General features: G+C 38.8%; 3 protein-coding genes across 5 annotated transcripts in view; 1 reads left to right on the top strand and 2 right to left on the bottom strand.

Annotated features, from left to right (window-relative positions):
* The window catches only part of LOC119131695 (WD repeat-containing protein 7), a 43,112-nt gene extending 20,733 nt beyond the window's left edge, over window positions 1-22,379 (bottom strand). Inside the window, exons 1-23 of one of the 2 annotated variants that reach the window (XM_037266331.1) lie at window positions 22,221-22,379; window positions 20,823-20,994; window positions 19,775-19,881; window positions 19,625-19,703; window positions 19,234-19,408; window positions 18,722-18,798; window positions 18,499-18,618; window positions 18,258-18,403; window positions 18,027-18,126; window positions 17,800-17,947; window positions 16,923-17,038; window positions 16,678-16,810; window positions 16,303-16,523; window positions 15,485-15,680; window positions 13,982-14,196; window positions 11,296-11,529; window positions 10,911-11,204; window positions 10,550-10,746; window positions 9,481-9,578; window positions 6,981-7,127; window positions 4,852-4,970; window positions 4,466-4,589; window positions 851-964 (exon numbers count right to left, since the gene is read on the bottom strand). In XM_037266331.1, the coding sequence (XP_037122226.1) occupies window positions 851-964; window positions 4,466-4,589; window positions 4,852-4,970; window positions 6,981-7,127; window positions 9,481-9,578; window positions 10,550-10,746; window positions 10,911-11,204; window positions 11,296-11,529; window positions 13,982-14,196; window positions 15,485-15,680; window positions 16,303-16,523; window positions 16,678-16,810; window positions 16,923-17,038; window positions 17,800-17,947; window positions 18,027-18,126; window positions 18,258-18,403; window positions 18,499-18,618; window positions 18,722-18,798; window positions 19,234-19,408; window positions 19,625-19,703; window positions 19,775-19,881; window positions 20,823-20,981 (3,319 nt within the window). In that variant the 5' untranslated portion in view covers window positions 20,982-20,994; window positions 22,221-22,379. The remainder of the gene's footprint in view (window positions 1-850; window positions 965-4,465; window positions 4,590-4,851; window positions 4,971-6,980; window positions 7,128-9,480; window positions 9,579-10,549; window positions 10,747-10,910; window positions 11,205-11,295; window positions 11,530-13,981; window positions 14,197-15,484; window positions 15,681-16,302; window positions 16,524-16,677; window positions 16,811-16,922; window positions 17,039-17,799; window positions 17,948-18,026; window positions 18,127-18,257; window positions 18,404-18,498; window positions 18,619-18,721; window positions 18,799-19,233; window positions 19,409-19,624; window positions 19,704-19,774; window positions 19,882-20,822; window positions 20,995-22,220) is intronic. The other variant, XM_037266332.1, reaches the window with a different exon arrangement.
* The window catches only part of LOC119131662 (lymphocyte antigen 75-like), a 1,013,224-nt gene that overhangs the window by 173,050 nt on the left and 814,009 nt on the right, over window positions 1-26,165 (top strand). The gene's annotated exons all lie outside the window — the stretch shown is intronic.
* Window positions 22,997-25,897, bottom strand: txnl1 (thioredoxin-like 1). 2 transcript variants are annotated; one of them, XM_037266442.1, is made up of 8 exons: window positions 25,614-25,897; window positions 24,772-24,868; window positions 24,333-24,506; window positions 24,085-24,207; window positions 23,860-23,929; window positions 23,541-23,713; window positions 23,322-23,426; window positions 22,997-23,248 (listed from the first exon to the last, which is right to left on the bottom strand). In XM_037266442.1, the coding sequence occupies exons 1-8, from the start codon at window positions 25,709-25,711 to the stop codon at window positions 23,219-23,221; spliced, it is 870 nt and encodes a 289-aa protein (XP_037122337.1). In that variant the 5' UTR covers window positions 25,712-25,897; the 3' UTR covers window positions 22,997-23,218. The 2 variants fall into 2 exon arrangements, with proteins under 2 accessions (XP_037122337.1, XP_037122338.1); XM_037266443.1 differs by lacking the exon at window positions 25,614-25,897 and adding an exon at window positions 25,543-25,562.

The raw sequence follows: 26,165 nt of genomic DNA, 5'->3' as shown, positions 1-26,165 counted from the left end.
CATGTTGGGACAGTATGATTTTGGAAAGACAAGACGAAAGTTTGCAGAGTTTTCCTCAACAGAAGACTTAGCCATGCTTGGTGTTTGAACAATTTTAAAGATTTAATGCTGCACAGAAAATGAAAAATACTGCTGTCAATAGAGGGAAAAAAAATAAAAATGACCAGTGTGAAATGACAAATTGTTAGCTGTGTATGTAATATTGATTGGTCTGGTAGAAGGATGGGAAGAGAAGTAGAAAGGAAGGAAGCTGGGAGGGTAAAGGTGTCAAACCATTTTTTAAATAAGTTAATAAGGCTGGATGAATGTGGCTATGAGTGTCGTAAGAAAAATTTACGCGTTATAAGAGAACTTGAATTTGTGTAAAGTGATAAATTTAGACGTGTCTATATTTGTAAGTGAATAATGTGCAATTGATTGTCTGGTGGCAGAATGGATGCTTGACAGTCTAAGATGTTCCTGTTTTAAATTTGGGCTGTAGAAAAATGTATGTTTAACCAATAATGTAACGACCACACACATTTTATTTTGTATAATACAAAAAAAATTACATCCACCCCCCCAAAAAAACTATAATATGACGAGCATTAAGTATACAGAAAATGTTTACTGTCAATGTAAGCAGGCTGCTTTAAAATAGTTAGCAGATAAGACAGACAAAAATAAAAACTGTTAAAGAAATGTTATATGGCCTAAACAATGCGTGAAGTTTTGTAAAGATATGTTAAAATGAAATTATACTGTTATACTTTTCGAACCAGATTTTTTATAGGGAATCAAACAAAAGCGTTCCCCAAAAAGGCATTGTGAGGTACAGTACTTTGTGTTAATGTTAAATAGGATTTCGTACCTGCAGTGATGTCATCATCCGTCGTATCCATTTCCTCCTCGGGAGCCTTGACCTCAAGTGGTTGAGCTTCAGGAGGAGGTGGGGCTGGAGTTGAGGGTTCAGTGGATGTGCCGGCTAGAAGATAGAGCCACACCTAATTAAAATGCATAGGTCTGAATTTTCACAATTTGCGTGGCCGTTAGTATACTCATCACAACAGGTTTCACATTGATCCTTATTGTCCTGGTTAAGTAGCTAATAAAGGTTTATTGGACCTTCTCGTTATCAAGAGAATTAATAGAAACACACACCGGTACAAACACACGTGCTACACTTAGTGCCTTCATTAAACCCTTATCGCTCCATTGCCAATTAACAGTGCTTTTCATTAGCCAGGCTAATGAATGATTATTCCCTAATGAATGGAGTGACAAAAGGTAATTGAACTGATGCTAGGCTAATCTATGGTTAAATAGATTCATTAATGAAATCCAAACAGGCACTCATGCAAGAAACTAATCATCATTCCTATTTGTTAATTTGAGAAAAATGAGATAAGCATAAGTATGAATAGTTAAAAAAATACACCACAAAAGCGTTATCGCACCCAAAAGAAAGCAACACAGTCAATTAGAGCTGAAGAGACAATGCCTCGTCATCTCCATGTGATCACATTAAAAGCATTATTAGAAAAAATTACACCTTTTTTTTTTTAATTACAGTGATTCATCCAAGTTAACATTTGGCTTCGTACTCCGATTAACCTGCTGACGCGCACTGTTGGCTATTTTCCATTACCACTTTGCAAAGCTTTGTATCACAAACATGTCTACAAACTGACACGAAGCTGATACACAACCCGTGGTGCATACATTTCAGTGATAAAAATGTAATTGGACTTAATTAAAACGCAATTGTTTCGCTGTGATGGATATGAAGGCAGAGGAATGCTTTTGCATTGATAGAACACTTGCTGAATTCAATTAGATGGACCGGACAGGAAACACATGGTGCATGGCAGGCACACCAGAACCCTGAACAATGCCAGGGAAATCATGTTGCACATTTTAGGAGCACAAATGAAGTAAAAGCTGATCTACTAACCACGCATTTTTTGTGTGTTGCAAGCAAACTGATAAATTTAGCATGTGCAATGTGATTCAATAATCTTGTGCTGGCTGATTTTGCAGCTTTATATAATATAAAATGTTGTTATATTTGACTTTAGTTCATTTTATTATCGGGTTTTAATTTATATATTTTTTTCACATTTTATGTTATAGTAATTTATTGTTTTATGTTTTATACTTTAGTTTATTATAAATTATTTGATTTTTAATTGTATTTTTAATTGTATTACTTTATTTAGTTTTTTATTTTATTGGGATTTCATGTGATTAACCAGAGGACAGAGTGAGATGGGAACGATTGATCTGCTGTGGCGACCCCAAACGAGAGCAGCCGAAAGAAGAACCATCAAAGTGTCACATAATTGTGAAATGGCAGGAAAATGATATATGGTTTTTAAAATGTGTATCTAAGTCAATCTATAAAATCTTGGCTGTAGTAGATAGTCCTTGGGTAAGCAATGTTATGATGAATTTGAAATTGGCACTTATTGGAGGTCTAGTAAAATGTATTTAGCTTGTTTCTTCAGCAAGAGAATTTAATTCATCTGATATACAGAACCACTTGCCACTGGGACTTCCACACCATGACTTTCACATCGCTACAAAACGCATCCAAGCGGGCCTATGATCTATAAGTCAGCTACCGGAGAATGAAAGAGTTGAAACCCGCTGCGGGAGAAAGAAGAAGGGGGTGCTTGGTACAACGGAGGATTGAAGGTGGGAGGGGGTTAGGATGGATGGGAGGGGAGAGGGAGAAGAAGGTATTCTGGCTTGCTCCAAGGTCAAGCTTGTCATGTCAGCCATGACACATAGCTCCCAGCATGCCTTGTTAACCTCCTGGACCTTTTTCCTCCTACTCTATTGTGTCTGTTGCTCTCGCTTCCTCTATTCAAAACGCACTTCCTTTCTGTAAATTTATAGTTGATCAATTCCACTCTATTATGATGTATAGCCATTTCATGATCTGGACTCACTGATACTCTATTTTTTACTTATAATAGTTTCCTAAGACTGCCCGATTTTATATGAACACACAAAAGGAGGACATATGGGCAAAAGCCAAGCTCAGCAGGTGAGAAAAAAAACAACAAAAAAAAACAATGTGAAATATTCTAACGGAAAGGGCGTGGTGATTACTATTCAGTGATCAAAGAAACAGATGGCACACACACAGTTCTGAGGGCCAAATTGCATGTGTGCATGAGCGTGTAGGTGTGAATAATGCTGGTGATTTCACTTAATGAAGTGAGTGGGATTATTGGTGGTTACTTGAGGTTAACTCCATCCCCCTGCTCCACCTCTCTTGGGCTACCGTCATATTTGCCTGCAGTGCCAGAATCCATCCACCTCCAAGATTTAGCCTTTACATGCAATTTTATTATATTTCTTTATAGCGTGTCTGGCTAGCAAGTTGACATTGACCACCATTCCTCAATCCTAAAAGCTGAGTGCAGGTGTTTTGCTTCAAACATCAGCCATGCACTGCAAAGATGGAGGAGGCACGGAAAGCTAAGGGTTGAGTGGAGGTCACTGTATGTGGAGGCCTGGAGACCAACTATAAGAAAGACTTGTGTACTACAGATTATCAATTAGATGTGCCAACAATGTCAGAGACCTGCAACTACTTATTATTAAAGTCCTGCTATACAATAACCAGAGTGATCATCCTAAAGAAACCTATTTCGGATGATATTCAACAAAGTCGACTGATCTATATAAATGTTAATATTGACCAGCATGTTTCATGCGAGGGTCGATCAAAAAGTGTTGAGAAACAAAATATCGGGAGCTTAAATTAACAGCTGCCTGCACTGTATAATAATTAATTGACTTTCTCACGTAAACCCAGATTTGCAGGACCAGAAGAACCCACCTTATTTTTTGTCTGTCTTCTTGTGCTGTGCATAGATCAAATTCAGTGACCCTATAACCTCACTCTATCTTGCTCTCTGTGTTCCCTCCCCCATCTGTCCTCCCTCTTCCCCTGGGGTCACCCCTCCATCACTTCTCTACCTCCCCCGCCTGCAGTACTTCTGTGGTAACACAACACTGACCGGTACCCATTTCCATGGCAACTGTTCCCCTGAGAACCCCCCCCAGCATCCTCCACAACTACAAGGCAACTCCAGGAAACAGATACACATGCAGGCATGGTATTTTAGAAGGCTGCTTCTAGTAAAAGAAGGTGGAGATCCACCTTTCTTCCCATCATAAGGTCTAACTATAGACAGAGGGGAAGAGTGCAAGGGGAACCTGAGAGAAAGAAACAGCTGGATAGTGAAAAGTGCGGCAAAAAGACTGTTATAGTTAAAGTAGTAGGCGCTATTAAAAGTTAAACCAATCATAAAAAAATAGAAAACAATCAATAAAATTGAAGTTGCATTGTTCATTTGAATCATATATTGTTATAAATATTTTTTAATGTTATGTAAAGCCAGTTTGGGGACACCGAAAAACAGATATTTTTATCATCATCATGAATGCCATATAATGTCTGAGTACTTACGGGAGCTGACTGTGTCCACATATTGAGGCAGGTAAGGAGCCCACAAATCAATGGTGTCCTTACGTCCCGATTGGCCGATCCTTCTCAACTCGGCTAGCAGTAAAGCTTGGGCTGCTTCACGCACCTACGAAAAAGTATAGACATTTCACTTTCAAAATTGAGGCACCTTTACGTTTTTGCAAAGTTTTTAAAGTGGAGCCTTGTGTTAAAAAACTCACTTTTTAAACTAAACTAACGTAAAAAAAACGTGGTAACTATTTATTGATCATTAAGGGTAATTAAATACAGCAAAAACAAGTAACTAACCAAGATTCCAACTCGATATGTTATGCAATATCCATATTAGAAACGTTTTTTGTACTTTTGTTCAAAACTTTGTGTTTCACCTCTAGACAGCGGTCTTGCCATCTCCTTGCCAGCATCTCTAGTAGTGGAGGTCTAAACTTATCCAAGCCCAAGAGATCAGGGAGCATGACACAGTGCATAGCTGCCAGCTGGCTCCAGCCTGCATATACATACAAGGTAATTTCATGGAATTTTTACTGGCAAATGTTAGGAAAAAAAAAAAAAACAGCATCAAATGAACAAAACTTTGTTCATATATTGTCCGATTTTTTACATCGCTCTATTATCAGACAAGACAGATGTTAGACTTACCGAATACTTAAAACAAAAAAATACATTTTGATTGAAAATGTATTTTTTTTTTTCAAATTTTTACAACATTTGCTCGTACCAACTATGAAACAAAGACCATACGAGAAAATTAATGAAAATGGAAATCTCAAGAAAGGTTGAGATTTGCATGTGTCTCCATGTGAAAATAACTTACCTGTTAACAAAAAAACTATTCCAGTAAAATCACTTTAGACTGAAATGCTATTTTTTTTAAATAATGCCCCCTAGCAACAACTCGCATTTTCTTGTGGAAAACGCTGACTGGCAATACATCCCTGCTTATACAAGCATTTTGAATGTTTTTTTCCCCTAATTCAATTATAACAGGTGTCAAATATTTGCAAATATATCCGGACCCTATCTCCTCAAATAGTGGGAATCCACAATATAGCTATAGTATCATTCACAAATGCTATAATAAAGAAAATGACCAGCTTAAAGTTACATCAATTAATGTTTTTTTTGGCTCTGAGCACCACCACAAAAGATTTGGAATTAAATGAACAAGATGCTTCTCAACTTTCATCACACCTTTGAAGGTATAAACATCCAAATCAGAAGAATGTTGTAGAAAACAATTTGTAAATATGCTTCTCACTTTTTCATGGACCTAAAGTAATGGAAGATTATTAAAAATCATAAAACACATTTTCACGTTTTAAAGCTTGTTGCAAATCAATTGCCATTCAATTACAGCCAGAAGTCTGGAACGCACAGACATCACCAGATGCTGGATTTCATCCGTGGTGATACTCTGCCAGGCCTCTACCGCAAGTGAAATGCATGCTCAATCCAATGCAGGTCAGGTGATTGACCTGGCCATTGCGTAACATGCCACTTCGAAGCAAGGCGCCTGCCTAAGTGTTGCAGCGTACTGTGGTTGAAGTGCCAACAAAACATCTCATGTTTGGGAGGCAGAGTACTACTGCAAATTGAAAAACTAAAGATTACTTGATAGAATTAAAACACTTAGATGCCGATGAACGGAGCACGTTCATTTAGTTGGCCGAGTCGTATTTTGCCCATGTCAATGAAGCACTGCTCAAGGAAAAGGATATAATACGCAACAGCCTGGATTGCTAAGTGAGTCTGCAATTACTTCTGCTGGCGGTGTCTGATTAAAAAAACAACAAGCATGCAAACTGAGCAAAAAAAAGAAGCAGAAAGGATCAACACATGCAAAAGACAGAAAGAGAAATATCACAGGACAACAGTAACACTGCACATGAACACCTAGACAAAACAAAAGACAAAACCCCGGTCAACGGGGACAATGGTCAATGCACTCTCAGATGAATAATTTTGGTTTGCAAGTTCCACAACGAAGGGAATTTGAAAACAGTAGCCTACAAATATTTGAACTATTTATTAGTCACGTCTTTCCATCGCTGTTCATCTGAGTGAACTGAAAGTGAATTGAACACACGTATAACAGACAAATAGGTAGACATACAGCGCTGGAGACCCAAACAGTGCTAAAGACAAGGGGGGAAATGACCTACATGGACACTCGAGAAAAGCGGGAAGAGCAAGGTAAAAGTCAAGACTAAGGCATGAGAAACAAAAACATGAACAGTAGTAGAGGATTGGAAACTGATTCTGGGGATGTCACAAACTAATAACACAAAGACAGAAAAATCCAAATGAAACCAATCATGACATTATAATTTCAAAAAGAAAACTACATATGAGGGTGAATACAGACATCAGAAAAGGAACAGAATGGAGCAGGTAATATAGGAGAGGAAGAAGAGGATCTCCGAGGATAAGTGGGTGAATAAAGAACAGCAGGGCGGTAAGATTCCCTTGAAGCTGAACTCATCGGTTCAGTCGGTACCTTCATTGACTGAAGGGAAGCTATGAGAAGCAGGACCTGGGCTGGGGGAGCCAGGGGCCCTCTGAGAAAGAACCCCAGGGGCCCCCTTGGGCCCAGCAGTTGTAGCGCTAGCAGAAACGTTGGTGCTGGCTGTGCTGGCTACCGCAGCTTGTGAAAGGAAGAAAAGGAGAAAAATAGTAAAGAGTGAAGGAAGACGTTAGAATGTTTAACTGTATAGTACATACACACAGAGAACATAGAAGGGCGGGGGGAGAGAAGCTATCAAGTAGCAGGGAAGAATATTATACACTCAATTACAAAACAACCGCAAAAGAAAAGAATGGAAGCAAGCAAATTATAAAACATTGAAATAAAATCAGTTGATTGGGTATGGGGGGGATACAAAGTACAAAGCAAGGTGCAAAAAAGTCAGGTTCCGGGATGTTTGAGAATATTGTATATTTCTTGATTAAAATATGATTAGGTCATCTTCAGCATATGATGAAATAAAGAAGTAATAAAAACAAACCACAGAGTACAATTTGTTGTAGGAGAAATAAGTAATGTAACAGAAAACAGAAAGGAGAATAGATATCTTGTGTTACTTTGGAGATGAAGACTGGCAAAATCAGAATAAATAAAAGACTGTAAATATCTTGGATAATAAAGCAGACTGGCGCGAGCATTTCATTGCCACGCAAGAACTTGAATCAAGAAAAACAATACGGCAGTGGATTTACAGTAGTTTACCACAAACAGCCCAACTATGTTAAATTGATGAGTTTTCATCAGGTATTTATACTGAACGTTATGTTTATGTCATACACACTGACCAAATGGATTGATGAATTAATTAAGTCAGTTTCCGAAATATATAATCCGTCAAGTCCAACTTTCACGAAACTTGATGAATCAAAACAATAAATAAAGGCTTGTGGTTTTAACAAAACACATTATGTTTCCTTACATAGATAATGCAAGGGCTGCACGCTATTTGTAAAAAATAATAAAAACAAAATACACAGCATTTTTTTTTTTATACAGAACCACTCTTTCTGAGAACCACCCATAAAACACTTACTAACAATACTGTAATGTGATTTTCAAATGCTGCTGTAGATAACACGTACACAATATGCTTAACAGCAAAATGCTGTAAGTTTCGTAAACTTGCCAGAGCTACCATTTAAAAGACATGGCAAAGAGACAAAAGGGGAAAAATACCATCACATTCATCGTTGTTGAAGAGACTAAACATAAGAATATAGAAAGCTGCACATATTAAAACCAGATCAAATGAAAGTGCCGTGAATAAAACACAAAGAACGATAGTGCTTCTTACGCATTTTTTTTTTTCTCCAGAGCAGGCAACAGGCTATGCAGCCATGCAGGTGACATATAAAGAAACAAAAACAATGAAATAAACCATCAAATGCAGTAAGTAGAACTAACAGTGAGCAGTTTACCAAAAAAAAAAAAAAAAACACTGGTCTTTGCTTATCTCCTGTATTGATGCAGGATTTTAGGGATCTATCTTTTCGCTCCATAGGGAGATTATGAGCAGCTATTAGTGCACAACACACACACACACACCTGGTTAAAGTAGACTGAGGAGAGGTCATGGCCAAGGAGTCCCTCTGAATGGACATGAATGGATGGAGTGTGGCGCCAATCAGCCCACACGCTTGTCACGCTTCGCCCCCATTAAAGCATGACAATAGCACAGAGCCCCATTCCCTCCCACCGAGAACAAGTGTGCCGTCCAAGACAAGTGTGTGTATAAACAAATGTGCAGGTATTGTGTTTGATAAGTGTGCGAGCGTGTAAGGCAGATGGTGACAGATGGTTACAGTGTCGCCTACGGTGAACTTTTAAAAAAAAAAAAAAAACAAGTTTCAACATTTCCTTTAGATGTGAAGTCAGTGGATCTCTGTTTTTTGTCATTCTGCCTTTCAGTAAAAATATTCTCCTTATATTACATTGTCACATATTTCTCATTTTTGTTGTCATACTTTTGATAGTGTAAATAAATATTGTTTGTAGAGGTATAATCATAAACAATTTAATGTAAATAGATGAACAATACTAGAGCTCATCTTTTTAGCAATAGTTTTAATTAATGTTTGACAGTGTGTTAAAGGAATAAAATTATTTTTGTCAAAACTTCCTCATAAAGAACAATTCATCTTTTTTTTAGTTAATTAATTTTATAAATACAATTAGCACTTTTAAATGAGACAGTAGCATTTGATGCTGAAAAACAGCATTGAAACAATTAATTTTTAAGAAGCTTGAACTCCAGCTGTTAGACCTCTACCATGTCAAAAATGACAAAAGAGTCCTTTAAAAGACCCACTGAACAAGAAAACACCAGCAGCTTCCTTCTGTGATATATATTTTTTTTAAGTCTCTGCGGGACTTATTGCCAGTAGGCTACATTATGAGCCCCCGCCTCTCTCCCAATGTCCCCGCATGGGCCCCATGGGTGTGTGAAGCAAGCACCCCCTCCTTTTGTAGTTACCTTGTTTGATCTGAGCTTGTAGCGCCGGGTTGGAGGGCTGAGGGGGTGTGGCCGGCATCCTACGAGGACTCTCCGGGGTTCCTCCTGGTCTGGGAGGCCTGGAGGAGAAATCACAAAGACAAGGCATGAAATATTAAAGGAACGGACAGGAGAAAGGTGGAAGAGCACAAAAAAAAACACAAACACAAAAGGGCATTTGTATGCTCAGTCTGTTGAATTTTTAAGTAAAGGCACAATCCTGTGTCTGAGCATACCACGGGAAACTCACTTTTAGAGAGACACAAATATCCAAAAAGACAATTGACAAAGCAGGTTGCACGGATCTCATTGATGCACATAGATAGTGCCGTAAAAAACATATAAAGCAAATTTATACATCATCAATGTAAAATAAATTAATAAAAAAAAGTCATTGAAAATCATTAATATAAATAAATTACCAGTATAATAGTAATGTGACAAAGAGGATCCAATAAAGGTCACAAAATCTGTTAGTGTAAATACGCAGTTTCGCAACTCCTATTGGGATCTTAGAAAATCAGGCCCTTGGAGTCCAAATTAACTGCAGAAGATTTTATTGCCAAGGGTTTGGTCTTTAGACTCCATAAATAAAGGCTGGCTGGGATTAATCTACAGAAATGTTGACGTAAAAATATCATTTGAACAGTAATTTGTGTGTTTTCCCCCCCCTCCATTTAATTTGTGTGTTTTTTTCCTCTACCGGGGCATTTTTCTGTGTAGGGTTGATGAAATTGCCTAGTTGTGTTCCAGCAGGTAGACCACGACCATTAGCGTTACATTTTTTTTACAGCACAATCAGAGCTCAAGCAGCTTCACGCAAACTCTGACTGAATGAATACTGCTGTTACAACTGTATATGTGCGCAGCCTCCTGTGCGTGTATACTATCAATTCAGTGTCTTGGCAAGAGAGCGAAGACATTTATTTTTCCTTCTGCAATTTCATCAATGGAGTAGACTGGGTGCTTGCTGGATTTAGATGCAACTCCCACCCAGAGCATAGGAGACAGCGCTGCCTTTGAGAGCCTCATTTGATTCTGTATTTCTTACCTGGCTGGTGCCTTTTTCATGTGCTCGCCGACAAAGGTGGCATTGGTCATGCCCATCAAAGTGTTGGCCAGAGAAATAACGGACAGGAGGTGCTGCGTAGTGACCGCCCTTGACACACCGTATGTCCCCTTGCCAACAATGTCTGACAATGTCAGCTTCCGGCCTGTTGCAAGCGACAACTGCCGCAGCAAAGACTCCTGACAAATGGAGGATGAGAAATGAACCAAAGGCAGAGATGATGGCAAAAGCGGCTCAAAGCATACCCCCAAATTGGGTGAACGCTTATTAGAAAGAAAAATCAGCTTTGGAATTTGCATATGAGTGTTGGAATCATTAATCAATCATACACATTGATCCATACCTTGAAGGTGGGCAGCATGAGAGACATGTGACCACCTCTTGAGATGAGGCCAAAAGAGATGGGGCAGTGTGGTCTGAGCATGCCAAGTCTCTCTAGACAGATCCCGTCCAGCTGCTCGTTGAGACCCCAAGCATGCAAGCAGGACATGAAGAGTTTGGCTGTGTCCATTGTCAGGTTGTACTCCAGAAGACTCAGAGACTTTGACTTCTCCTCGCGTCTCCTCATCTCCTCCTCCTCTTCTTCATCTTCATCCAGCAGGTGCTCCTTGATGGTCTCCTTCATTGTCTCCTTTACCTATTTTTTGTCAGAAAATGTCCACACAAGTGTTAAAAAATAGAAGCCATAGTTACTAATAAATGTGAATTGTTGGGTGTTTTTGCCTGACCTGCTTGAAAATCTTGTTGGCAAGGAAAGCGCCTCCCTTGTCGGCCCCGGCCTGGCTTTTCTGGAGTGTCTCAGGGGACACCAGCATGGGATTTGGCCTCTGAGCTTCTTCTGTCAGCAACTGGATGATCACTGCTTCCACGTCAAAGAACAATACATGCATGTCAGGGTCCGTGAGGTTGGTCTTCATTGACTGGACCACCAGTGCATTGTGGGAGTATTTGGGCAGGTTCCCCTAAAGATTAGGAAGAATGGTGAAAAATGTAAATCAGAATTAGAGTGTATTGTAATTAATTTTCTTTAAACCACTCCAAAAATAAATCAATTAACACAGACACCTTTTACATTACATTTTGAGGAGAAAATAATCATAACTGACACAGCAGAATGCGCAAAATTATTAATCAGTTAAATCATCTATCTTACAGTTGTTACGAATGAAAATGTATATTTAAAAACTCATACATTTTAGAATAATTATTTTAGGAAGAAAAACTGAATATAAATAAAACAGCATTCTCCTTCTGGCACTTGTGTCAATGTCAGTTAGTTCAAGTGGATGAACATTGCCATCTAAAGGTCAAGGACGCCACTGCACACAAGCTATATAATAAAATGTACAAATTAACACACAGGGTGTATTTTTAATTTTTCTTTCCACATAGAAATCAGAAGAAATCCTTTTGTGGTTGTGGGTATCAAATATTACATAATACGTGCGTAATCTACCATAGTGCAGTCATGCCATTTTCCTCATGACACCCTTAAATTAGTTTCCACACAAATCCTCACAATTTTCATGTATCAAAATAATGATTTACAGATTATTTTTTAAAATGCATTAATTAGCCAGTCTGACTTTAATAAATTGATTATTAATTCAAATTGATACTCTTTCTTTTTACATTGCAGGAACTTGCAGACCTACACATAGTATGTCATGACATCCTCTGACTTCTGTATAGGTGGGACTTAGAATTAATTACTTCTCAAAAATAATTTGGGAATGGCTCTATTACCCTGAGTCCTTCTGACACACAGCAGAAACAGAAAACATCCAAAAGGACAATTATTTTCAAAGAGTATGTAAGTAGCGCTGTGATAACTGGATATAAGGGTTGCAATCTAATTACGGTAACTTTAAAAGCAAAGAAAAAGAGTATGACAAGTATGACATCTAAATTAAGACGTTAAAAAAAATCTAATCCAAACCGAGACCTCAAAATACAATTAAACATAAAACATTACTGCGAGAGCACACAAGATTTTCATGACTACTTGCTTAGTCGCTCTTTCTCAATTTTCAGTTCAAGTCCGACCAACTCAGAATCTATGATTACGAGATTAATTGAACTATGACCATTGACTTTGTAGCAAGCTCATAATCATGATTTACGCACCCAAATTTCAATATGACCCACGCATGTACCACCTAATAAATCACGTCTATTGGACAGTGACAGAGTAGTAAAACAACAAATCAACCTTAAATAGATTAAACCCAGAAAAGAAAAAAAACAATTATCTTATTTAGATTTTTTTTCCCCTCACTCGGGCAATACTGTATCTCTCCTTGAAACAAAAACAAAACAAAAACAAGGTTCAGCAGAAACGCCAGAGGACAAACTCAAAGTCACGTATTGACTTTCTTACACCTGACTACAAGCTGTAACAGTAAACACAGATGATGGCTTGCAGCTGACTGGGTGTAGTGTTTGTGTTGATAGTATGACATTTCATGGTCATTATCTTTCATCACACACGGCAGGGGAGTATAGAAAGCCACTCACGCGGGGGATGGTGGATGGTTTTGACCTGTAATGCCTATAGTTATACAAGAGAAATAACCCTAGGGTAGGAGGAAACAAAAAAAAAACAACAACAAAAAATAACAGTGATGTATTTGTAATCTAGCAAGGGAGGAAAAAGGCAGTTGTTGAGCGTTGGCCTTTTCAAGAGCTGTGATTATGAGGCAATACGAGGAAAACCGCTCCAATAAAACACAATGGATGAAATATATAAAAATATACCGAGCAAAAGGTATGTGAAGGACAACCATGAATGCTAAAATTTTATTCAACAACTTCAGGGTCAACTATAAAAGAATTGTAGGTCGAGGTTTGAATTTAGATGATTCCGCTTCTGGTTGTTTGATTTGGTTTTGGTTTCTAACGAATCTCGAGCTTGAAAAAGAAGTAAGCTAATTAGTTATTTTGGGACAAGTCGTACAAACTTCTCTCTATGACTTCATGTTATTTTGTTTTACTCTTTGTGTACTTTATAGAAGCATTTGCAAATCTTTGTACTCTCCTTTTATTTCAGACAATGTCAAAACTTCATCTTCAAGTGGGGTTTGTACATTGTGCAAAAGCATATTTATGAGAAAATATCAGTTGAAAAAGTGGAATGTCTATTTCAAGAAATGTATTGATAAATCCTAAATAATGAGGAGATCTAAAAAGATTGCATAGCGTATTGTATATACAAACACACTTTGAGCAATGCTATTAGGTGCTGCAAAAAAGGTAAGGATTTAATTTTTTTTTTTTTTGGGTTGAAACAAGACTAAAAGATTGTCTCAGCATTCTGACAATAAGTAGACAACAGATACTTGTCTCATTAAATTTCAATACAATCCTTACTTCCTAGATCCTACACTGCAGTACTTCATTGAAATATGACTTTACCTTGTCAGCATTGTCTGCCGCCAGCAGATTGGTGGCAAGTGTTTGTAGTTTGTGCTGAGCCATGTTCTTGAGTGCCGCCAGGCTCCGGCGAGTCATTGCCTGCTTCAGGTTCACTGCCGAATGGCTCAAGGCATCGACGGTGGCCGGAGCCAGCTCATCACAGGCATTGAGGATCTCTACGGCTGTTATACCCATCACACAGCGGTCCAAGGCTCCTGCAAACATTAACGGATCAGATAGTGAGCAAGTTAGGAGACCTGGGAAGCTTAACAGAACATTAAAATGATAAGAAGAGGACGCTTGTTGCAGGTTAATTTACCGTCATGTTCCGTTGTAGGGACACACTTTGTGTTTGTTGTTTATCTTTCAATCACCTCATTTACCAGCTCTTATCACCGTATTTTTATCAATACCTAGTATTTTGCACCGCCCAGACCTTGGTTTTATAATACTCACTCCCATCACCTACTGTCTTCAATGTGGTGCAGGTCACAGTTATCACTGGCTGCACTTACAAAAGAGAGAGGTTTAGAGGAGACCCCATTAGCTGCAGACAGACCTGATATCGGGATTGGCTCTAAGTATTGAGTGAGAAGACAAGTGGCACCATTATCCTGTGCGCGTGTGTGTCAGAGAGAGAGTGAGTGTCTGATAGTGTGTGTGTTTTTGTGTAGACTCAGGCATCAGACGTGTAATGGTGCCACGGCGCGCACACACACTTTTTTTCCGACAGCGCTTTGGCTCTCTTTCTTTCTTTTTCACATACACATAGTGTACACATGCGCTTTTTCTCATTCGCTGTCTCGTACACACTCTTTAATTTCACACTCAGTTACCCTGCAATCGCTCAACACTACAGCTCACTCAGGCCCCAAACACGCACACATACATGTACACACTCACGCACACAGGGATATCATTTTATAGCTGCATTCAAACCAATTTTACATTTGTACATCTTAAATAGTATGTTAAACTAAGATAATTTGCTAGCTACATTAGTAATAACATTAGATCTAATTGTATGTACTATATAATAGATACGTATGTATATACTATAATATACAATTATATACTATAATGTACAATTGCGTTGGAATATGTATTAAATTTATCTTATATGCTTTGGAATTAGCTGACATCTGAGAGATTACTGCACTAAAGTAATCATTTAAAATTTCATTAGCAGACAAGTTGCCAACTAATCAATGCAAACACAGTGTTCCGCCACTGTATTGCAGTTTATTGCTCACTGCTCTACTATACCCAAGAGATTGTTTTAATGGGTATTTACAGTACAGTATACAGAGAAGTCCAAATTTAGACTTGCGCTCCTTATGTTGTAATTGGAGAATTGTGCGAGCGAGACAGAAAATGCCCTAAAAAAATACTTGTGTGTTAATAAATTTGTTTTCATAAGTGTAAATATGCTTCAATTTTCATTTATTTTGGTGGAGTCTGGCCCCCGCAATAAAAGGGGGTTCACTGTTTGACAACTCTCACCTGTATCCATCTGCCAGACATAAACAGAGCCATCAGAGCATCCAACAACAAGGTAGTCATCAGCAGGGCGCCACTTGATGACCTGGATTGGAAACAAGTGCCGCGATGCAAGCATGATGCACTTCCTTTCCCTAAGACTGAGCAGGCCAACCGAGTGGTCACTGGCAACGGAGCAGACACAGTGTTGCACCCGAGTCTGCAAAGAAAACAAGGCCAAAGATTTTTCAATAATGGACAAACATCTTTTTTTTTTTCAATACCACATTCCTGCACTGTTAGTGATGTGGTGATGCTGATTCCTTTTAGGTAAACAGCACAGGTTTGTACCCAGCCAATTCCAGAACCACGCTCAAATAAAAAACAAATGTGCCAAACAAATCACTTAATGACTACAAACTGTGTAAACCAAAAGTTTTCAACCTTAATATTGTGTATAGACTTCACTCGATCCTTGCTGACTTGAACCCGGGGCAGAAACTGGACTGGTTATGTTATTTTAACTCATTCAGTACCAAACATTTTCACAACTTTGGAGGGGGGGGGAGTATATAAGTAAGTACCTGGGATTGAATGTGTGAAGTCTGTAAAAACATATATATCTTTGGTAGTGAATGACTGTTAAATGGGCTTCATGACCAGGCACTGAACCAGTGCCAGCTTAATGAAAGCCCTCTATTTGAAAAATGTCACTACCAATGATCTTCAATCTATCAAAACATTCATTTTAAAATCAAACAAAAGTGTGCGGGGAATAAGGCAGTAGAAATCCCAAACCAAAAAAGATCTTGAAAGACAAAGTCACTTGAAGCAGGACTCACGCTGCAATTTTCTGGTGGGACAATGAGCTGGGTGATCTCTCCTCCATGGACACAGAATATGTGCTTCATCTCTCCAGTGAAAATGTCCCACACAATGACAGAGAAGTCGACCCCACCCGACACCAAAGAGCGCTGGTCGTAGCGGGGCGATATCTGGTATGGATACAGGACGCACGTCACTTTATTCCTGTGACCTCGTAGAGTACGATGGGGTGGCCATCCTGCAGAAAACATGCAAATAAATCTTACAAAGGTGGAGCGTTGCCTTTCCTAAAAAAAAAAAAATCTGTCCTTGGCAAAAGTTTGCCATCAATTCTGTCATTTCAATACAGTGCGAGCAGTCCACCCCCTCCCAAAAAAAATCTCTTCTTTCACCTCTCCTAAGCATGTGTTCTCCTTGCAGCAACTGAACGATAGCGGTTTGAGTAGCCGGAACCAAAATAATGCTGCCATCTTCTCTTCCACACACTAGTCGACCCTGGGAGGGGATGTAGACGCTAGCCGTCACCTGAAGAAGGAAAGCACATGCATTTTAATGAGCAAACAGAAGCTAACACTCCATCATACATTTAAATTTCAAACTCCTGTATGAAAATAAACATTCCCGCACTGGGTCCAACCTTAATGGGTTCCTCTTTGTTGGGGAGAATGCTGAGCTGGTCAATGATACCAGAAGAAACAGGCATCAATTTATTAAACGCCTCCTGGAGACTGATGGTGGATGAGACTTGCAACTCTACAGAGAGGAAGATATACAGACAGACGTTATAAAATAATTTGAAGTTGCTAATTCAATTGTGTAGAGCAAGGAATCTCAAATTATGGTCCCGGGATACACACGAGTGCTCCGGCAAAAGCATGGGGGGGGGGGTCTTCAAAATTAATTTGCAAAAAACTATTGACATTTTCAACTACCGTATTTTCCGGACTATAAGGCGCACCTAAAAACCTAAAATTTTCTCAAAAGCCGACAGTGCGCCTTATAGTCCAGTGCGCCTTATATATGGACCAAGTTACTAAATTTAAACTGGCCCGAAGCATAGTGTCATGAAATCATTCAAAAGTGGCCCGCTGAAGACCATGAATTATGAATCAAAAAGACTATGGATCATTATTTTGTGATTATAAAGTAATTTGTTGCGTCTGTAGTTGAAATAAAAAAGATAAAATGGAGAATGATTTGATTTGGATTAAAAATCGGACCTGATGCATTAATGGTGCGCCTGATAGTCCGGTGTGCCTTATATAAGGACAAAGTTTTAAAATGGGCCATTCATTGAAGGTGCGCCTTATAGTCCGGTGCGCTTTATAGTCCAGAAAATACGGTACAAAGAAATTATTTTCTATTGTTTTCTGAGTTTTTGAGACAGCTTCTACTTGCATTTATTTCCATTAAATCAGAATAGCCTCTCAGAGCTGTTGTTTGGATGTGAACTCGCTCCCACTCTCATACATCTGCACGTTCAGGTGTAGTTTTGATGTCTCATTCGTCCTTACCTGCAGGAGTCGACAGTGGCCGTGGAGGCGAAGAGTCCGGGATGCTCCACAAAGACAGTCTGCCTGCAGAGTCTCCCTGGATAAGTAGCTTGTGGAAAGGCTCCCGTCGACCAAAAAAGAAGCAAGTCACAGGAGGACATATCAGGAGCTGGAAAGTAACAGAAGTTAGAGACATGTGACCAATCAGACAATTAACTTGTGTTGATCAATAAAGCTCAATAACTGACCTGATTGTCTGTTAGATTCTCTATGGTGTAGATCAGTGGCGGGACTGAGCCTTCTTTTTTGCCCACATCACTTCGGAAATGCACACTAGCAGGGAGACAGCTGGAAAAACAGATGGAGATTAAAATAAAAAGGGAGGTAAATTTTTTTTTTTATCTATATTAGTCTTTTATGCGATTTTCTGGTTGACGATGATGTAGATGATGATGAAGTTGGGTTAATTGCAAATATACCTGGCTGGTAAGTTATAGATGTGACTGCAGCCGTCTTCAGTCCAGATGATGACTTTGTCTGCTGCAATGAACTCTCCTCCAGCCCAGGCCTTGTCATTGTCACTGGCCACGGAGCAGAGCAGTGAATAGTCTCCTGCATCAAAAACCTGACCAACAAAAAGATATTCGATTTAAGGCTAAATGGTGTTTTTCCTCCACTAATCCGCATGATCAACACTTTGTTTAGAGGGGCATCTCTTACCCTCCAGAACTTGGAGCAGACCACCAGCAGGCTGCTCTGAGTGAACGTACAGAAGGAAATACTCCGACAACCCTGACAGTAAATGGGTTTGGACTCTTCTTCAAACACCGGGTCCAGGTCCTGCGAGTACATTTTTTATTTTTCATGAATATCTTTATGATGATATGTTTTTGTAAACATAAAATAAGGGATTTCCACTTTCTGAATGAACAATCACGCCTACCTGCATCCTGTTGACCTCTGCTGTGATGATCCAGACTTTTAAAATGCCTGTTACTGCCACTGCCACAACTGTGTCCTCTGGAGAAAAAAACTCAATCAGTCATCATGCAAGTTTGGATCTCTATAAAGATACAACCAATGTGTAGTACTGTAATTTTAATCTGCTGTGTAAATTACATTTTTGCATGCAAATTAAATCAATTACTAACAGTCCTAGTAAACATTTGCAAATGATGACCAATTACAAACATTAGAAAATGTAGTTCAAGAAAGTGTTACAATCACAAACAAATTTTGCATGATTAAAGTGCAAAGTCTTGCAACACAGATAGAGTAAGCAGGAAGTAAAACCACCTGCCGAATACACCGAGTACATATTAAACAGATTAAACTCAAGACAGCTACTTATGTGAACACCTCTCCGTAACCTTATAAAAAAACACTGCATGTTCGCACAGATATTTCATTCAGGACAAAATGATAAATAAGAATAACTGAATAGTATCTTTAAACCTTGTGTGCGGTGTGATCGGATAATACTCATGGAGCTGATCCAGTCTGGGGAGATTTTGGACACCAGCGAATATAACACCTCCAGACTGGTGGCATCTACCACAAGAATCTCTGGGTAGTGACCATGACAGAGGAGGCGACCTTCTCGCTGAGTACTGATTGTGAACTGATAGAACTAGACAATCACAGAGGAAAAGTCACAGGAAAAAAACAGAACAAAAGATGAAGAAATGGAAGGTGTTCAATCTCATTAATGATTGTTATTTCAACACGAGCGCATTCCATGCTATTTTTGTGATATGAGAATTTAATAGTAACTGTTAGAAAGAGACTTATCTTTGAATGTTTGTCTGTTTAGACAATACACAATGCGTATTATAAATGAATTTACCTGTATGCCGGTGTGAGCACAAGCCAGTTTTGTAAATTCAATACAGCGGCCATCATTTACATCCCATAAGCACATCTCCCTGGAGACAAAAAAAACAAACAAATAAATAAATAAATATAAAAAAAAAAAATAATAATAATAAATACTCACCCACTCTCTGACGCACTGACAATGTACTGTTTATCACTGCAGGCGCTCGCTTTAGACAGACACGTGATGGAGGCCGTATGACCAAACAACATGGCCCTGGGACAAATCTGACGAAATGGAAACAAAGACAATTAAACCTGTAAGCAGCAAGGAATGGCTTAAATCCAGCATGATTGCAGGGCTAACGAAGGTCTGGCTTTGTAGCGAAAGACCGCTTGTAAACTAATAGATTTTAAAGGAAATTTCTAGGGCACAGGTGTCAAACTCAAGGCCCGGGGGCCAGATACGACCCACCACATCATGTTATGTGGCCCACGAAGACAAATTGTGCATCAAATTCGTGTCATTACTAGAATTGCAAATTGTCTTCACTTTTAATATCTTTTTTTTTTTAATATTTGACTAGTCTGATTCGAAAACAAGTTATTTGTCAGTTTGTTTTGTAGCTTTTACTGTATATAATATGAGGTGCTCATCCATTTATTTGGGTTGACAGTCATAATGGCCCTCCGAAAGAAGCTATGACTACAATGCGGCTCGCGAAAAAATTGAGTTTGACACCCCTGCTCTAGGGGGATATTTTGATAAATTTCTGTCAGTAGGACACACCACTGAAACAACATTGACTCAACTCGTTCCGAGTGTGTGTTAATCTGTGTGTCCATCCTGGATAACAGCAATAACTGCTATGTTGTTCCAAAAATCATTGATTAAAATCAGTAGCTTGCCGTATGTCCACGGTTTGTATAATACACCCAGTTGGAATTTGAAATTGTAACCAAATGAATCTTTTGAAGGAGCACCTCAATGTATAACACCCATTATCTCTTGCTATTGTGGTTGTATGCTTGATGAGATGCTAATAATTCAGCTTTGCTCAACATTTGATTTTGGGTCACTACATTATTAGAATTTTTGCAAAAAGAGAGCAATTTTGAGTCAATAATTTGCATCGTCTTTGACCGTGGTTCTCGATCGTTGTCTCCCATGGAGCAGATTTCCCTACCAAACAACAGAGAAAGAATAAAGTATGTGATCTTATCACTACCTCCAGCTCCGGCGTCATGTCCCAAAGGCAGATCTGTCCGTCATGGCAACCAGTGATGATTGTGCTAAAGTCATCCATCACCAACAGGCTGCTGATACAGTGGGTTGGAGCGGTGCGGCCCCATAGTACAATAGGTAGAACCAGGTTGTTCCCTGACATTGTGCTGGATTGTCTGGTAGAGTTGAGTTGAAACGAATGTTAGTAAACACACAAAAAGTATAAATAAATTGCACATTTCAAAGAACTGTCCAACAAATATATGCTGACCAATGGATATTTTCACTACACTATGGAAAATTGCCCAAAATAAAACTACTTGTAAACACATACATCATATTCAGAGGATTTTATCATTATGGACAACTAGCATTCAATAATTAAAAGGGTTCGTCAACACAAATAAAAGCTTCACATTTGTTTCGGGGGAGTTAAGTACAGTAATCCCTCGTTTTTCGCAGATAATCGGTTCCAAAAACCGCCCGCGATAAGTGAAATCCGCGAAGTACGGTCACCAACAAGAAGTACTGGGCAGGCCAACGAGTTAGCGGAAAGATGCTAATTCGTGATCGTGCTAACACGCGAAAACTGACTTCTAAAGGAATGTAAACAAACATTTGGAGCAATACTACATTGTCCTAAAGGTTAGACACACGTTTCCTCAATATAGAAGCTTTATTTTGACTTTTAAATGTTTGTTAATTTTGAAAAAAAAAAAAAAGCCGCGATGTAGTGAAGCCGCGATAAACGAAACGCGAAGTAGCGAGGGATCACTGTATACACCGAAACCTGTACATAACATACACACCACTGTCACCACCACCAACAACACCAATAACAGTGCTATTATGTGCTGTCAGTAACATGATCATGCTCAGTTGCATGCAGGAATTATTAACAATAGTCATCGCATTTCCGTTATAGAAACACACATTGATCGCTCACTTAATTTGCGCATACATATAAAGCGATTTATAGCTCCCAAAGAGATAGCATGCAGCAGCACGACCACAAATTCAAGAGGGTTTGTTGAAGTGACGTACCGTCAGTTCAATTTAGTTGGTGCAGTACTCGTTACATATGTATTGCATCCATTGACTCGGATAGAAATTAGAATTATGTTTAATCAGAGGAATGTTGATGACAGAATAATTGAGTGGCAGTAGTAATCAATGAAGTGCAGCTAAGGCAGAAGTGCATATTAAAGGGATGTCGTAAGTGATTCAATCCACTACACATTACTCCATTTTCATTGCCCCCTTATTTATGCGTTTTATACAGACAACAGCGGCTACAAAGATGCTATGCCGCACTAAAGCCAAACTGTTATGTCGGGACTTCCGGGTTGCTAAAGCGCAGCTCATAGGATAAAATGTAGCGCTTAAGGTCATGGATACGCACCCAAAACAACAGATCACTGGTGCATCTCCTTCGTATTGAATTAAGGCGAGAAGATCTCAGTCGGTAATAAATAAAAACGAAAAAAATCGCTGCTTGTTATGAGCTTTTAGCTCTGGCAATCCTTTGCGTGACGGTCAGTCAGATGATCACGAGTCATAGTTAGGCTAAGAACCTAAACGCATCCGGGTGTTTATTTCAAAATAAAAGTGCACAGCTTGCGTCATTGAGTGCTTGTCATCCACTGTGTTTTATTACTTTTTTTTTTTTAAACCAAGTAAAGTATGTTTGATGAGTGCAGTTCAGTCAGATTTTACTTTCCATGCGTTTTTGAACAGCTCGTTTTGTGTGCACTGAAACATTTTGGTATCAGTTTGTTTCTTTAAGTGCAGTGTAATGATCAAAATGTGCATAACGTTTCAGTGGTTTATAATAATTTTAAATATATTTTTTAAGAAAACCAGCTCTTGTTTTGGTGGTACTTGAGCAATGTTTAAGGTTGATTCTATATATATATTTCCAAACGTATTTGATTAAAAAAATCATGCGTGTTTATTTTGCATTCTTAAATACCCGCCCAATATTAACAAGAAAATCGGAACACATCGTTTTAATGCAATTTTGCTCCTGTGATAAATATTTTGATATTCCAGCATGAACTTCAACATGTTACATTTTTTTCTGAACTTGTACTAGGATCCATAAAGGATCTGCTTAACTAAAGGATCTACAAGCTCTTGTATCATGAAGAGTTGCCAGAAAATCAGAAAAGACACACATGCCTTTGCAAAAGGACTGTTTTATTTACAGGATTTTTAATTTGAATTACAATACAAATGTTTATAGACTGAGAGTCCCCAGACACTGATAATTCTTTAATTCACGAGTTGAGGAGTGTGAGTGCGTCTTTGTGTGGTATGTGTCGATGTCTGCATGAAGTGTGGCAGCTTTGGCAAAGGGAAAAGTCCTTTAAAATATCAGCAGCCTCCTCTTTCCTACCATCAGTGACTCTCTCCTTTCTTTCCCACAACCTGCATGAATAGACCATTCATTTATTACTAAAGATTTTACACAATTGCTCTATTTGTTGTGATAGAAACATACCCTTTTGAAGTCATTCATGTTGGTGGCCTGTACTGGAGTACCAATGAATGTCAAGTAGTTTATTTTTGTTGTCTCCTCATCTCCCTGGTTTGATTTGATGAACAACTGGTGAATGGGTAGAAAAAAAGACAAAAATATAATGGAAATGCATTTTTCTAGTCAAGTGGGAATGATTGTGTTTATATCAAGGTTCAGTAAGACATAGACACTGGTTCTTACCGTTACACTCTGCACATTCTGAAACTTGACATAGCGCAGTGGAATGATTCCATCGTCTTTGTAGTCTTCCTCCGCCAGTTCCAGAGTTTGGGTGGCTTCGTTTCGTTCAGCATCGTCGAAACCCATCGAGCGTGGGAGATTGATGAATATCTTCACCACTTTAGGGGACTGGGCTGGTACACAGACAAGGCATACAACATTTAGCATGGGTGGAAAAATGATGAATAGACAGAAAAGAAGGCAAATATAGAAAATATTGTTTAACATTCTTGAGGACAGTACAATTGACTGAAGTGGAGATCAGTACAAACATACTCACCAAACTCTGAGGACAGCAACTTCATGGAGAAGAGCTTCACAGGCTGGTTGAAGGCGATAGTTATCAGCAACTGCAAAAAACAGAGCGATTATTCAAATATTACCACGTCCTTATAGCGGTCACATCAACACAAAAACATTGCTTGTCGATGGCCGGTTTTGGTTAATATCCGGAGAATGTGAAATTAACCTGTTGCTCTGGTTTGTTTTCGGTTAGGGTTCTTACCTGTTCATCACAATCTGACTCCAGGTAGGACGAGTCTTTCAGTAAGCAGTTGTCAAAGCCACAGTCATCGCTCTCGTTGAGGCATTCGCAGCCGGCTTTGTTGACAAAAGGCATGAGGTCCATCTGGAACCAAAATAACGGACTATACTGCATTTTAGCTTTATTTGGAAAGTCAGCATAAAAGCCGGCAATAATGGTGCAACTTTGCGATGAAATAGTTTATATGTGACAAAATGATGCCCACTTACATATCCCTTTGGAATGTCAGAGTCCTCGCTGTTTCCTGGATCGTTCTCTGTGAGCTGTTTGATTTTGTCCTCAAGACCGGCTGCATCTGCTCCTTGATACTGGTCGACCCGATCCCTGTTCCTGAAGAATAAGAACGTCGGTGTGGCTGATATGTTGTTGGATTCCTTTGTTGTCTAGGAAAGAGAGAGTATGTGAGTTGACAAATGTCAGAATTCACAATCCATGTGAAAACTTCATCTCGTAAAAAACGTAATTATTTAATGTGTGAACATCACAGATTAAAAGAAAAAAAAAAGTTCGATGAGGTGTGAGGAGAAAGAATTTTACAGATGCAATGTTTGCAAACCACATCTCTTTTGCTATTTCAATCTGGAGGGAATTATTTCGTCATTTTAAGAAATGATGCACCATATTTGGTGTGTTTGAGATCAGACTGACCGGACAGACATGGACATCAACTTCAAGGAAGACAACCTGGGGATACTTATTACTCAACATGTTGAACGCTGGAGCTATTCTGACACATGGCCGGCACCTGAGGGGCAAGCAGAACATATTATTAACATGCTGTAGTCACAAAGAAGTACTCAAGTGAATGTTAATGACTATACTCACTTTATACAATAAAATATCTATCTTGCATGTAGCAGAACTACATTTTGTTACAAACTAAATAAAGTTGTACTCTTCTGTATGCATCCTAGTCTTGATATGAGTATCTGACTAATGTGACCACAGTTAAATTATTATTACTATTATTATTATTTCTCTAGAGTTTGGGTCATTGCTAATTAAGTGACCAAAATATGCAGTCAATTCTCATCATGAAATCAAGAAGTTAAATATTGAACACGTATAATTTGGCAGAATGACTGATTGGCAAACACACGAGATATTTACCAAGTGTCAAAATACTGGACAACTAAAGCAAATTTGACAATTTCGTAGAGCCCATGCCTTTTAAGTGGTGATCAACAATCTGATGTTCTATTCTCTAAATACATTATACATTATTAGCCATTATATTAGATTTCACAATGTCCCAAAGACAAGTGACCGAACGTAATAGTGCAATGTCATTGTAAGCAACTCAGCTAGAAAAGCTAACATTAGCATAATGCTAACCAATAGATATATCATACATGTTTTTAGTTTTCAGATACAGATCTACACCGTTAATGGCATTTCTTCTAACTAGTAAATGCTGACCATTCGTGAACAAGGGGTCTGTGTTAAAGAGACATAGCTGATTGTAGGACGGACTCCAACGTGGGTCTTACCCGGCCATTGTGAACTTTACCACCGCGAGCCTCGAGCCGGCGGCCGCTAGCTCCGGTAGAAATTCCGGATCACTCCCAATCACTTTAACACCGACCATGGTAGAATTGCAGACGATGGAGGAAGTGTGGTCTTGTGACTGCCGATATATTCCTGAAAGAAGACAACTATGTTTGACTATTGTAAATAATATTGTGGTGTTTTTAGCTTTGCACAAGTAGCTCAAATTGGCTGTCTATTTTCAGGAACACTCCAGACAGGGCAAGCGAATCAACACGTCACTTTCTGATTGACCAATAGGAGTGGGGAAAGGCGCGGCTTGTTTTTTCGCCGCCGTACATTCACGTTTGTATTACCGCCACCTTCAGCATTGGAGTGTGAACACAACAAATCAGTACATTTATTTCGGCTTGATAAGTTGTAACTGTGTTTTTCTTGCACCTTCAGCTATTATTAGGCTAAAAAAAAAAAAAAAAAAAAAAAAAAAAAAACTATATAAACATTATATTATTTAACGGACTGGGAAAGTGATTTTTAAAACAGATTTGTACAGT

The sequence above is a fragment of the Syngnathus acus genome, chromosome 12, assembly GCF_901709675.1.
Source record: "Syngnathus acus chromosome 12, fSynAcu1.2, whole genome shotgun sequence".
NCBI lineage: Eukaryota > Metazoa > Chordata > Actinopteri > Syngnathiformes > Syngnathidae > Syngnathus > Syngnathus acus.
Note: the sequence above shows the minus strand (reverse complement) of the source record. Positions and strands in the feature narration are given on the sequence as shown.

Bases quoted from the DNA above. Each gene is read 5' to 3' on its own strand.
- txnl1 (XM_037266442.1), bottom strand. From the start codon at position 25,711: ATGGTCGGTGTTAAAGTGATTGGGAGTGATCCGGAATTTCTACCGGAG. The intron at 24,208-24,332 runs GTAAGTGGGCAT...TTTTGGTTCCAG, and splicing joins CTGACATTCCAAAGGGATAT to ATGGACCTCATGCCTTTTGT. The intron at 23,427-23,540 runs GTAAGAACCAGT...CCCATTCACCAG, and splicing joins AGAATGTGCAGAGTGTAACG to TTGTTCATCAAATCAAACCA.